This window comes from Bicyclus anynana, chromosome 9, assembly GCF_947172395.1.
Source record: "Bicyclus anynana chromosome 9, ilBicAnyn1.1, whole genome shotgun sequence".
Lineage (NCBI taxonomy): Eukaryota > Metazoa > Arthropoda > Insecta > Lepidoptera > Nymphalidae > Bicyclus > Bicyclus anynana.
The window spans coordinates 2826222-2840482 of record NC_069091.1 but is presented as its reverse complement, the minus strand read 5'-3'; the positions used below and the strand labels follow the sequence as shown (position 1 = coordinate 2840482).

The 14261-nt window shown below is 37.9% G+C and overlaps 1 protein-coding gene across 5 annotated transcripts in view; it reads left to right on the top strand.

The window, feature by feature from the left end:
* Positions 1–14261, top strand: part of LOC112058473 (CUGBP Elav-like family member 2) — a 511519-nt gene that overhangs the window by 486344 nt on the left and 10914 nt on the right. For all 5 annotated transcript variants that reach the window (XM_052883368.1, XM_024099328.2, XM_024099329.2 and 2 more), the window contains 3 exons: positions 9527–9705; positions 10833–11097; positions 13223–13447. In XM_052883368.1, the coding sequence (XP_052739328.1) occupies positions 9527–9705; positions 10833–11097; positions 13223–13447 (669 nt within the window). The remainder of the gene's footprint in view (positions 1–9526; positions 9706–10832; positions 11098–13222; positions 13448–14261) is intronic.

The following is a 14261-nucleotide window of genomic DNA, read 5'->3' as shown; positions in this document are numbered from 1 at the left end:
GTTTTAGGATGATAGATTGGTTTCCTACTTGTCATCGTATATGATAAAAACTATAAAAAATAAAATTAATCTCAAATCTATTGATAACTAGCGAACGCCCGCAACTTCGTCCGCGTGGATTTCAGTTTTTCACCATGGATTTTACCAGGATGAAAAGTAACCTATGTGTTAATCCAGATTAAAATCTACTTCCATTCCAAATTTCAGCCAAATCCGCCGCAGCGTAAAAGAGGAACAAACATACTTACACACTTACACACTTACACACTTACACAGAAACTTTCGCTTTTATAATATTAGTGTGATGAAGTTTAAAATTGATTAAAATATCAATAAAATTTATTGCCTTTGCAATTTTTAAATAAATCTACGATTGTAAGGAGTCTATTTTTACCCTACGTCTGTGGGTTATGTAGCAAGGGTTGCCAGTACTCGTCCAATCGTATTCGGCGTGTCTGGTATGTCCAACGAGGGGCATGTTCCCGCGCAAGCTTGATGTGGGTTAGCCTTTTTTACGAGATTGAAATCCACGCTCGACCTGATTCTCTGCCGAATCGCGAGTCGTTTTTTCCCGCAACATTTTAATGCTAATCCATGGTTTCTTGTAAAGTGATCACGCCTTTAAATAAAAGGACTTAATTATATAAATTAGACCTGTTATAGCCCAGTGGATGTTCTTGGCTTAAGTTCGAATCCGGTCCGGGGCATGCACCTCCCAACTTTTCAGTTTTGTGCATTTTAAGAAATTAAATAATATCACGTGTCTCAATCAGTGAAAGAAAAACACCTGCATACCTGAGAATTTTCTTTATTTTCTACGTGTGTCACGCATGCCAACCCGCATTGGCTTAGCATGGTGGTCTATTAGCCTAGCCCCTCATATTTTGAGAGGAGACTCGTGCTCAGCAGTGAGCCGAATATGGGTTGTTAATGATAATGATGATGAAGTTTTGAGGGTACTCCGGAATCGGAGGCAGAGGTCATATCCACTTGGCTTTCACGGATTTGAAAATTTGTAGGAAAACTTACAGTTTCGAAAATTAGAGCTTTTATTGAGAAAGCTTTTTTTGCGTTTTTAAATTTTCAAGATATTTGCGGAAAAGTAAATCTTTTTATACATATATATAAGCGGCTAAAAACTATGTTTGTCACCGATAGCTTTCTTGCGATTGGTGCGTAACTGTCAAAGTATGCGTATACATACAATTTTGTGGGCAGAATTTGTTTGTTTAACAAATGTATAGTCTGTTCAAAATAACCGCATTGTTCTCACTGAATAAACAAAGTTTGTATTTGTATCAGATTGTGCATCATACGAATACAATGTATTCAAATACAACACGACACGAGACAACTACCAGGTATTGTCTGCCCGCTAACGGTGCATAAATCTTGACGATCCAACTCCGAAGGAAAGGACGGAAGAGTTTGATCGCTTTACGTTGTCATGGATTTTGATATTTGATTTATTGAAGTGTCAGATGTTGGGAATTTATATTTGTGTTTAACCATAAACACTTCAGTTTATGGTTTTCTTTTTGACGTGAAAACGTCTTATAATTCGACTAGCTGACGCCGCGCGGTTTCACCCGCGTGGTTCCCGTTCCCGTAGGAATACAGGGATAATATATAGCTCGATAAATGGGCTATCTAACACTGAAAGAATTTTGTAAATCCGACCAGTAGTTCCAGAGATTAGCGCGTTCAATCAAACAAACAAACAAACAAACAAACTCTTTAGCTTTATTATATTGGCTCTTTAGTTTTTTTAAATAACTTCAGTTCCATACATTTTTAATACAGGACAATTTTTGTAAAAAAATCTTAATGAAAGAAAAATAATTATTGCACTCAAAGCTTTCTTCTACAATTCAAATAATACATTATTTATAAAAATGGTATTAAAGTACATTGGTAATTTAATCCGTAATGTTAAGTAAAAATCAGACCTTTAAAATCTTAAAAACATCAGCTACAGCATTGAAAAAACTGATTTAGGTTGTATTTAAATGGTGATGTCACTCTTTGATAAAATAAAAAGCATCCCATGTCCTTTCGTTTACTATACTTTCCATAATGTATAGATATATAATCAAAAAATCTCTTAATATTACACACACAGAGTAACCAGAGAGAGTCATTACAAAATACAAACTGCGCCGGTGCAATCCACAAAAAAAAAAAAACAAAAGCCACCTTGACATCTGCATAGACAAACTTTTTTCATAATTTGTATTTAAAAATTTAACACTAACAACAATTACTTAAATTAATATAATAATCAATAGTAACCAATAAAAAAATACTCCATTTTATTTCTTTAGTTTTTGAGAAGTTTTTAAAATATTTAAAAACATAAGGCGCCATTTTTCTTGATTATTATTAAAAATTACTGATGCGACGGTTCGTATCGTACTGACAAGAGAACGTATTCGTTTTTGAATTTCGTATCCGTGACGGGTACGACACCGTCACGTGTCAAAATTTTCAATCAACAGTTAGTGTCGTTCAACTGGTTTATAAAATGCAAATGTCATAGAATTAAACGTCGCAAGTCAGCCCAGGGTCTGCGCCTCTGCGTGTCGTGTAAACTCCTTCAATTTCTTATTTTCCCTTCTTATATTAAACAATAAATCGCGGGCAACATGTGTCCCGTGTGTAAAACACGTCATTCCTCACGCGGAGTGGAGACCCCGGTTATTTACCGCACGCTGCGATCTTATTACCACTGAAATGTGGATGTTTAAGTTTAGATACATACTTCAAGTAAGTTATTTTTTATTAAATTAAATATCACGTGTCTCAAACGGTGAAGGAAAACATCTTGAAGAAACCTGCTTACCAGAGAGTTTTCTCAATTCTCTGCGTGTGTGAAGTCTGCCAATCCGCATTGGGCCAGCGTGGTGGACTATTGGCCTAACCCCTCTCATTCTGAAAAGAGACTCGAGCTCAGCAGTGAGCCGAATATGGGTTGATAACGTAACGTAACATACTTCAAGTACGACCACCATTCAATTTTATACAAATAAATATCTAGCTTAAAAAAGCTTTTAAGTTATAGGCGCCTCGCTGTGATATAATATAACTAGCCATAGCTTCACAGTTTCACCCGCGTGGTACTCGTTTCCGTGAGAATATGGTGATAAAAAGTAGATATGATTCTCACAAATAACGTGGCAGTGGTAAAATAATTTTATAATCTGTACAGTAGATACAGAGATTACGCACAATAATACCCGTACAATACCACAAACTTTATAATAAATCCTTATTTGGCTTTAGAAATTTGCGTTTTGTAAGTGTAGAAAGTCGTTTTTATTTTAATATAATATTTATTGTAAAGTATGTACGTAGGGATGGCGACACTAATTCATGAGTCAAGTACCCTATTAAATGAAAGTTATTGTTAGATTCAAGCGATGTTAAGTTAGGGCGATTGGATTTCGATACTTTAGCGGCCAAAATTCGTAAACTTTGTTTCTCAGAGCAATGTTTAACGCGTAAAATTCCATATGTGTACCCGAATCCCACGAGATAGAAAGCGGGAGCAAATTGAAAAGGCACGAGCATGTACTTTGCGAGCGTGGTGCGATTCTACGAAATATTTCACGCCCACGAAATCAGCGGCAACTCCGCTGTGGTTTAGAATCAAAATGGCGCGAATTTGAACTTCGATGGAAAATCAGCACTTGTATTACGAAATGTTGAGAAATAAATTGCTACATGTCGCTACTAGCTAATGCTTTATGTATTCCGTGTTAGTACCTACCTAACAGCTAGAGAAAAGGGAATTCCCTAGCCCATCCCCGACCCTGGCCTAGCCTGGCCACCCGGCAATTAACTTAAATCTAAAAAATCTTGTTAATTCTACTTTATTGTTTGTATCAAAAAAAGTTTGCTACAACGATTTATGACATTTTAAATTCTTCTTTAATTTGTTTGCCTGAGTTTTGCGACATTTTTTTTAAACTTATGATTGGTTTGTTTGTTTGGGACTGCATTTTTAACCGACTTCTAATGTCAGCCACTGACGATCAAGTAAGCTCACATGCCTGCAGCGCTAACGTCGACGATGATATAATGAACGACAATGCTTCCCAGGCAACACAAACACAAGCTACACAGCGTCTTCGCCGACGAAGACGAGGTCCCCGTTATCTGACGTCACCCAGACGTGGGCTTTTTAACTCACAATCTTAGGGGTGCCCCGACTGATGACACTCAGGCCAAAACACCCTTCCCGAACAGCCCTCTAAGCCGAGGTTCGAGTCTCAGAGGAGACCCCATAGAGAGTCGTTCCACCCATCTACTCTGCTTCTGCCTTCGGGCCTCATCAGGCGATGCGCTCTGCGCTCGCCCAAACCCCCCGGTGACGCCGCAGAGATCCCATAAGGAGCTTACGGCCGATAAAACTGATCGTGTGTTGATCGCGGTCGGCATGATGTCATGCACATCGCGACCAACACACGATTAATTTTATAGGCTGTCAAGCCGTTACGCAGGCATGTGGGCTTATCGGATGGTGAGTGGCTAGCATAAGGTTATTTAATTTACGAGGACCTAAATTGAAAATTCCATCGACAGAAATCCTATTGATCGAGCCACAGATTGTAATAGTTGTTGGATAGGATTTAATTCCGTGACATCAAAAACCCGAAACCGAAAAAAGTTTGTTCGTATTCACAACGTGGCTTCGAAAGCTCGGAGTATGTGCGTCGTTTCAACGAATTTTTAAATTTAGAAGCTATTCGAAAATTCCCAAAACGTTATTTGAGATGAGTCTGCAGAATTGTTGATTATCCGGTAACTGTCATTGTTAAATATATATATATTAAATTATCATTGTTAAATATATATATATTAAATATATATAGTAGTAAATAACTTCACCGGCGTAATTCCCGGAGAAATATGGAAGTAGAATACAGGCTAGGTAACTCATTGAAGATGTAGTTATCTATACTAATATTATAAAGCTTGACTTTGACGACCTCCGTGGCGCAGTGGTGAGCGCGGTAGATTTACAAGATGGAGGTCTTGGGTTCGATCCCCAGCTGGGCCAAGTGAGGTTTTCTTAATTGGTTCAGGTCTAACTGGTGGGAGGCTTTGGCCGTGGCTAGTTACCACCCTACCGAAAAAGACGTACCGCCAAGCGATTTAGCGTTCCGATACGATGTCGTGTAGAAACCGAAAGGGGTTTGGATTTTCATCCTCCTCCTAACACGTTGGGCCGCTTCCATCTTAGATTGCATCATCACTTACCATCAGGTGAGATTGTAATCAAGGGCTAACTTATAAAGAATAAAAAAAAAGCTGAAGAGTTTGTTTGTAGATAGCCCATTTATCGAGGAAGGCTATAGGCTATATATTATTCCCGTATTCCTACGGGAACGGGAACCACGCGGGTGAAACCGCGCGACGGCTTAGTAGGTTACCCGTACAACTTTACTAAATTTACCTTTTTGTAATACCTATTAGAATACTCGTACAAACTTCTAACAATTTATTTCACTCACCATATTTGGAAATTTATGTTTGCTGAGAATGTTGACCACACAAATGAAGGTCACTAGGTACTGGCGCCCAAATTTTTAATATTTTTTAATTAAACTTTATTTCTAATAAATTTTCTACAAACAATGCTTAATATTATAAAATTTAATATCAAAATAGAGAGATGTGAGCGTTCCATAGGACTTCAAAATTTAAAGCCAAACAATAGGTATGGAGTTCTCGAAAAATTTTAACTTCTATGTAAATATGAGTAGCAGCTGTATTTTCGAAAGAGTTTTATTTTTTAATTAAAGCAGAGCCTTTTATCAAAATTTGCACAGTACCTGTTGTTGTAGATAGGCACTACGTCGATAAATCTTTTTCGAAGTTAAATGGTATTGGATACAGCAGCCCAGATTTTGTGGCAGTGTGCCAGGGTAAACATTTGGTGCAGATAGATTTTTGATAGCTAGAGCAGGACCAATGATTTTGCAACGTGTAGGTATTATATATTCTTAATTCTCTGCGTGTGTGAAGTCTGCCAATCCGCATTGGGCCAGCGTGGTGGACTAATGGCCTAACCCCTCTCATTCTGAGAGGAGACTCGAGCTCAGCAGTGAGCCGAATATGGGTTGATGACGACGAGGTATTATATGCTTAAAGTATTAAGCTCTAAATGCTATTTGGTTATACCGGGGAGGTCATGAATACATAATTTTGTTTACATTTTGTAAAATGTGTTATGACTTATTAGTTACAGTATTTGCGGATTAATTACTGAAATCGTCACTATATGTTAAAGCAAATTCAGCTCTATTATAAGTTACTAGCTGACACCGCGCGGTTTTACAGGGATAAAAAGTAGCCTATAGCCTTCCTCGATAAATGGGCTATCTAACACAGAAAGAAATTTTCAAATCGAACCAGTAGTTCCTGAGATTAGCGCGTTCAATCAAACAAACAAACAAACTCTTCAGCTTTATAATATTAGTATAGATTTAGTTATAAATAAATTAAAAAATCAATGCAACCACGTGATGCATAATGTCTGGAGGGCTATTCCGTAACGATGTTTTTATCACTTCGACAGTGTGAGATTCGAACTCGCATATATTCATCTCTGTCTATAGTATCGTGTTGGACAGAGAGAGATAGAGGTGAAATTAAAACTCTAACTTGCGAGTTAAACAATACACCGTTACTGAATAGCCTGCTGAAGCGCATAATTTAAAAAAGTTGATTTAGCGTCCCGATATTATATGACGTAGCGTCGAAATCGTTAGCTATTCCATAAACTCGCTACCAAATTTAAAACTGTAGCGTTACTTGAGATCCGTGAAGAGCCTTGATAGCCCAGTGGATATGACCTCTGCCTCCGATTCCGGAGGGTGTGGTTTCGAATCCGGTCCGGGGCATGCACCTCCAACTTTTCAGTTGTGTGCATTTTAAGAAATTAAATATTACGTATCTCAATCGGTGAAGGAAATCATCGTGAGGAAACCAATGAAAAATGTATACCAGAGAATTATCTTAATTCTCTGCGTGTGTGAAGTCTGCCAATCCGCATTGGGCCAGCGTGGTGGACTATTGGCCTAACCCCTCTCATTCTGTGAGGAGACTTGAGCTCACTAGTGAGCCGAATATGGGTTGATGACGACGACTTGAGATCACGTGAAATCGGCTAGAACAACTTGTGATTGAAAGAATATAGGTATTTGATTATGAACAATTACGTAGAGTTCCCTGATTGTTATTTTTATCCGACTTTAAAAAAGGAGGAGGTTCTCAATTCAACGCATATGTTTATTTTTTTCTTTTTTTAATGTTTGTTACCTCATAACTTCGTTATTTAATAATAATTTTTCAAAATTCTTTTTTTGCTTGAAAGAGTATACTTCCAGATTGATAACATTTCATTTTCACGAGAATCGGTTTAGTAATTTTGTGTTAAAAAGTGTTATATTTGTATCTAAACTGCTCAAGCTCTAGCAACCACCTTATCAATTTTGTATGCAGTGGCAAGATGTATAGATGTCACAGTAAAATTGTAAATACCGTTAGATTATAATCTATCTCGCGAGATTGTAAAACTGTCGAACAATTGTGAACCGCAACATACTCCTAAGAACTTGAAACAGTGCAGTTTTAAGTTTTTTCTACACACGGACGATTTAACTGAACAAGTTCGACTGTAGAGTTAAAACTGAACATCTGTGGCCCACATAACGAAACAAACCTTCAGCTTATACACACGCCCGCTTGGTCTGCACGCTAGCGCCACCACCACTTCTAAAGCCAGACGGACTTCCCAAAATAGATTCACTATGTCAATGTATATCAAGCTTTAGATACAGTTGCCTTAGTTTTACAAGCAACAGGTAAAGCAAACAAAAGGTAAGCACTGAATACAAATAGGGGCATTCGGGAACCTTAAGGATCGTGGAGCATAGAATATTTAAAGGGAACTCTCTGAGCTTTAAACCCTGTAATTGTGTGCTTAACACAAATAACGTTTTAAAATGTTAATGCCTTAAGTGCGCCATCGGGCTTGAATGGCATCGTTCGTTAAACAATTTACATAACCCTCAACTGGCCCGTGATATACGATTGTGGTCGTTGGGACCGCCTGGTAACAGTGATTACACAATTATGAAATGTTTGTTTGTTTATGCTATAACGGATGTAATATTAATGTATAATTACTAATTGAGGGACCAAGACAATGGCTCACCTGTGCCTCTACCGTGCGACCAAAGAGATCTCGTGAACAGAAACAGAGACACTTTAACCAATAGCAGTGCAACTGGAAATAACGCTATTCCTTTCATTGCGTTGGTACAAAAGAGATGGGACTGGAACAGCTCCACCGCTATTGGTCAAAATTTTGTCTATTTTTTCTTCACTTGGTCACTGAAACTAAAAATCATCGCATACATATAAACAAAGCAACAATTTGCAAGGAATGCAAGTGACACACCTTACATTCCGTCTCCGTTATATGCATTGCTGTATTCCACTATGAAGGATATGGTTGCCGGTTTAATACGCATAATGCTTAATACCTACCCTTCAAGTTGATAGATATACGACAGCTCTTTGTAAGATACTTTTCTTGCAAGACCTGTGATATATTCCTCTGTTTTTAGGCGATTGTTTTCCACATTATCCACTAAGTACGAGTATATCAATATAAGCGGCCATACTCGCAAGTAATTTTATGACAGAAAAAACCATTATACCTACCTACTTACATAGCTCTTTTTCGATTAACTAACTATTAAATTCCAGTGTAAGGCAGGCTTAACATCTACGCCTCTAGTTGATGGATACAGGATAGCATTTTGTAAAACGTGTTTTTGCAACCTTGTGCAGTTTTGCTCTGTTTAGAGGCTTTCCACGTTTTACGTCCATCAATATTGCAACAGCGGTTTTTGAATGTTTTCTCAGTAGAATCTGTTTCTCCAAATCGAAATCACGAATTACGAACCAATTTTCAAAAAAAACCATGATTTACTGACTACCTTTTATTAAGCTGTGTTGAAAGATGAATTATTAACAACATTAGACCATAGATCACTATAACAATTGTTCCCAGATTGCAAGTTATTCGTCTGGATCCTTAGCAAAAAGTTCTTGGAGAACTCATACATTCATTTCCATGAAAAAAACAATGTCTACAGTTGAATTAACCTGTATCGATAGATAAATTACCATCAGTTAACAGCACTAAAAGCGCTTGGAGGCCATTGGATCAGCTTTCACCTTCACACAAAAAGTAAAACTATAAGAAATTTTAATATTAACATCAATTGTAAATTATAATACTGTATGATTTTTTAAAAAGAGATTTTTTCTTGTCGGTTTCTTCTCAGCAGAACCTGCCTTCCGAACCGGTGGTAGAATCTTTACAAATAGTCACTCAGTTTACAAGCACTGACGTGTCAAAAGTGCTTGTAAACTGAGAGCACTTGAAATAAATGATTTTTGATTTTGATTTTTTGATAACCATTATTCTTATTATCTTTGTCCCCAGAACGCAAGTTATTCGTGGGCATGCTCAACAAGAAGCTGTCAGAGAACGACGTGCGCGCCTTGTTCGCGGGGCACGGCGCCATCGAGGAGTGCACCGTGCTGAGGGACGCGCAGGGCCAGAGCAAGGGCTGCGCGTTTGTCACCTTCGTCTCCAAGCAGGCGGCCATCGCTGCTATCAAGGTCAGTCCTTATCGTAAATCAGCTTGCGACCTTCAAAATTACAAAAATCTTCCATAGTGTGTAACTCTTTTTTATGACAAAAACCTTAAAACAGTTTTGAACCTCATCATTCATCATTATCAGCCGATGATGTACGTCCACTGCTGGACATATGCCTCTTGCATGGACTTCCAAACAAAACGGTCTCGAGCCGCCAGCATCCAGCGGCTCCCTGCAACCCGCTTGATGTCTTCTGTCCACCTAATGGGGGATCGACCAACACTGCGTTTTCCGGTGCGGGGTCGCCATTCCAGCACCTTGAGACCCCAACGGCCATCGGCTCTTCGAACTATGTGGCCTGCCCACTGCCACTCTCTGCGGATCAGAGAAACTCCAAGCATAGCTCGCTCCATCGCCCGCTGAGTGACTTTGAGCCTTCTAATAATGCCCATAGTTTTGAACCTACCAATGCATAATAATAAAAAACATTTACTAAGTCGTGTTTACTAAAACAATAGACGTAATTACATACAGATGCTTGGAGGCCAATGATTTAGCCTTCACACAAGTAGTAAAATAAGCTGTAAAAGACAGAGCACCTCTTGAATTTCTTTTGGCAGGAAGAATCCTGATTCAGCTTTGCGTAACCGAGCCGTGTAGTCTACTAATCACTAAAAACATTTCAAAAATACTTGCAAACAAGCCTACATTAAATAAACGAATGTTGGTTTACTTTGTAACCAATGTTTAAGGCCAGGAAGGGACATTTTAGGCCTCACAACGCTGGTCCAATGCAGGTTGGTTGGCTTAGGATAATAAATAATAAAGATAGATGCTTGAGGGAAATCGGATCAGCAGGAATAGGAAGTTCAGAAATGTAAATATTTATGATGGCGAAGTAATGTAATTTAAGTTAAAAATTATGTTCTCATGTTAGCGGTTAAGCCAAGTTATGATAATAAATATAATCTTAAACCTTAAATTGTAAGTTGTAAGTTATGATGATATTTTCAAAATTGATTAACTCTTTAATTTGTTGTCTAGAATAGACTTCGAAAATGCAATCAATTTAAGAAAAGTAAACAAGGTGAAAAGATATTAGTTCTTGAATTAAACAAACGGTTGATATTCTGCTATATACATTCCAGACGCTACACCATAGTCAAACGATGGAGGGATGCTCTGCGCCTTTGGTCGTCAAATTTGCCGACACGCAGAAGGAGAAGGAACAAAAGAAGTTGCAAGCGATGCAGGCGAGCCTGTGGGGTTTGTCGCCGCCGGTCGCTCCGACCGCGTACCTCGCGTCCGAGGCGGCTTTGTCGCCGGCAACTCAGCTGCAACTGTTGCAGCAACTGCAGGCGGTTGGTCTGCAACAGCATCTATTGCAGAGTCAGGGGACCACGTTGCTTCAAGGTGAGACTCTTAAACTTTGTCTGTAATACTTTGTATATCTGCAATTAAAATTGCAAACTAAAAAGAATAGCTGTGATGGTTCCAAATGGTCCTTGGTTGGTGAAGAGCGCGTGACAAACTCATCTAGAACCTTTTCACAATAATGTTTAGAATTACGTACTCAATAATTTTCATTAACATCTACGACATCCGATACCACGATATACATTCTTTCTTCCGTTTTCCCTGCTACCTACAATGTAATATCCAGTCAAAAGTGAATATATGTTGCGTCATTGCTTATCAAGTGTATTTGCATCTAGCCTATTGGTATAATATAAAAAAACAAATGATCTAGAACATAACAAGATAATATATAGAAGTGAGAGCTAAAGCTAGTAAATTGCAGCTTTGTTTTTCAGTAAAATCCACCTTCTAGAATTGTTAAGGAAGAAATGACTTAACGCGTCGTCTCAGTTACTACTGAGGAGATAAAAGATTAAAGCAATGCAAGAGATTTAATGCTTAAGTTACTATTAATTGATAGAATTGCGACTATGTTCTCAAAAGGAATTATTTCTGCAAAATAAATAGACAAAAATTGTAAATTGTCCTCTTTATTAGCTCAAATATGTTCCCGTCATTTATTTTCCCTGCCACAAACTTCTTTATGAGATTGCATCATATCTGAAGTTTACGATGCATTGTATGTTGTAACTACTAAGTTGAGACTTTAACCAATGACTTCGTAAGCCTCATAAACATCTTCTTTATTACCTTTGTAGTGTCATTAAAAACACGTCCTGAATAAGCGACATGGGCAAACGCTAAACAGAGAACAGAGTAAGCGAAAATTAAAAAAAAAAGAAGTGACCAATTCCAAATAACATTCCCCAATTCCGAACACTGAAAAACAATTGGAGCAATTTACGCACGCGGCGTAATTGGAAACAGTTACGATTAGGACTAATTATGCATTCAGTTAGAGCCGAGCCGTTTAATTATCCCCCATTTAAGTGCTATTGTTTCTTTTGCCTTCCGAAAAATGTTCAACTTTTTAAACCTCCATAGACGCGACAACAAGGCCACTACAACTTGGTTTTGTACAGAATTTAATTTTAGCCCATTTTAATTGCCTACCACAGGCTCAGGCTTTTCTCCATAAATTACAGGGATTTTAGAACTTTAACCCACCACTCTGCTGGCGTAAGGTGATAATGTTTGAATCAGTATCGCACAAACCTTACAATTCCCGGCTGCTCTTGAGAATTCTATAAGGAGATAGAAAAACTCAATATTTTACATTTCATACAAACGCGAACACATATCTCATGATTCAAAACCACATAGGTTTAGTTAACTTAACCAATTAATAATTAATTAGTTTAACTAAAAAATAATAAGGTTAGTTTACCTGTACCATTGAGGCACTTTAGATTTATTCTAGCCTCATGAAGTAAGTAAGACGACTGATATTATAAAAGTAAGACGGATCCGAACCAAACATCAGCTGGTGTTTGAAATTGGCTATTCTAACAGTGTTTGAAATTTAAATTTGGATTATTTTTTGTTCGCTTTAAAATTCATCGAGTTTATAAGCGATTACGGTCCGTTTTCTAATGGAGTCCTGCCTATTGTTTTTTTTTTTATTCAAAAACATCTTTTAGGTTTATTTATAAAACATCCTCGATTTTAGCTATGATATCTCTAATGCTAATGACATTTTTATAGATGTTGTGACAGTAACGATTTTGTATCGATAATCAAAAATAACAAAAATGCATCGACGTTTGCCAATTTGTCTGTGCCTTTTTTATTGTACCTACTTATGTTTTGGTTATTAATTATGTATGTTTTAGTTTTTTTATTACGAGTTTTTAGATCTAACCTTTTTAGATCGAAATAAGTTCTACCAGACTACGATTTTTTTGCTTTTATTGATTTTTATACTTTTTATTTTTTTAACACATACATACAGAGTATGTATGTTTTGAACCTACATTTGATTTTTTTATGCTTCTTTAGTTCTAGTGACAATACATTAACACTGCATTTTACAAAAGCTTGTTTTTAAAAATATTATTCGTTTTTGTTGTTTTTTTTTTATGTTGCATTTTTTTTTTAATTTCCTTTAATTTCATCTTAGGTGTTAACTATCAAGATATCGGTTTCAATGGCGCAGGGCTGACCGGGGGCAGTGTCGGTGGGGTGGGGGGCATCGGCGGGGGGGCGGCGGAGCAGCTGGGGGGGTTGCTGGCGCCGGTCAGCGTGCAGAATTTGGCCGCGCTGGCTGCGATGACGCAACCCGTGGTCACCCAGGCCACTGCCATCGCACCTACTTCGCAGCCGCAACCCGCTGCGCCGCAATTGTGTAAGAATCTTTGAATTTAGAATTACATTTGAAATTAGAATCACATTTGAAATTAGAATTACATTTGAAATTAGAATTACATTTAAAACAATCAATGCCAAAAAATAAAAAACTTAACAGAGCTGCAGTTGTGTACACAAAAAAGTAGGACCGAAATTATTAAAGCTGAAAGTTTGTCAGAACACGCTTTTACCATAGACAAGTAGGTAGGCAACTAAGTTTGGATCGTGGTAGCTTTGGAACGTACGCAGATGACGTAACATAGGTATAAAGCGTATCTTTAATCTTTATATTTTCTTTGGGATAGTCATCATCATCATCATATCAGCCGATGGACGTCCACTGCAGGACTTGGGCCTTTTGTAGGGACTTCCCAATTACTACGAATTCGGCTTCTACGACGACGTTTTCTTATCAAAAGTAGCGCAATTAAACCTTCTTCGTTCGAGTCCATTATGATACTGCATGTATGGGTTAAAAAAGCAGCAGCCAACGACCGCAAATATCGACCACCGGCCACAAGTGGCTGTCGCGCGCTTTAGCTCCTTTTGTGGCCCCTTCTTGCTTCTTGTGGCGGCGTTTGTGGCTGTCGCGTGTGGCCCGTGTGCTTCGACACTTACGTTCCAATGCGACCATAATCAAACTTCATAGTTCCCTTAGCTTACGAGCTAACAAACTGTTAGGTATTTTAGAATGACAAAGGTCTGACTTATATCTATTCAAAACAGTAAATTTTAAAAATATCGGACCTGCAGTTTTATCTTATTTTAGTATACAAGTTGACGAAAATTACGAGTTGCCAAACAATATAAAG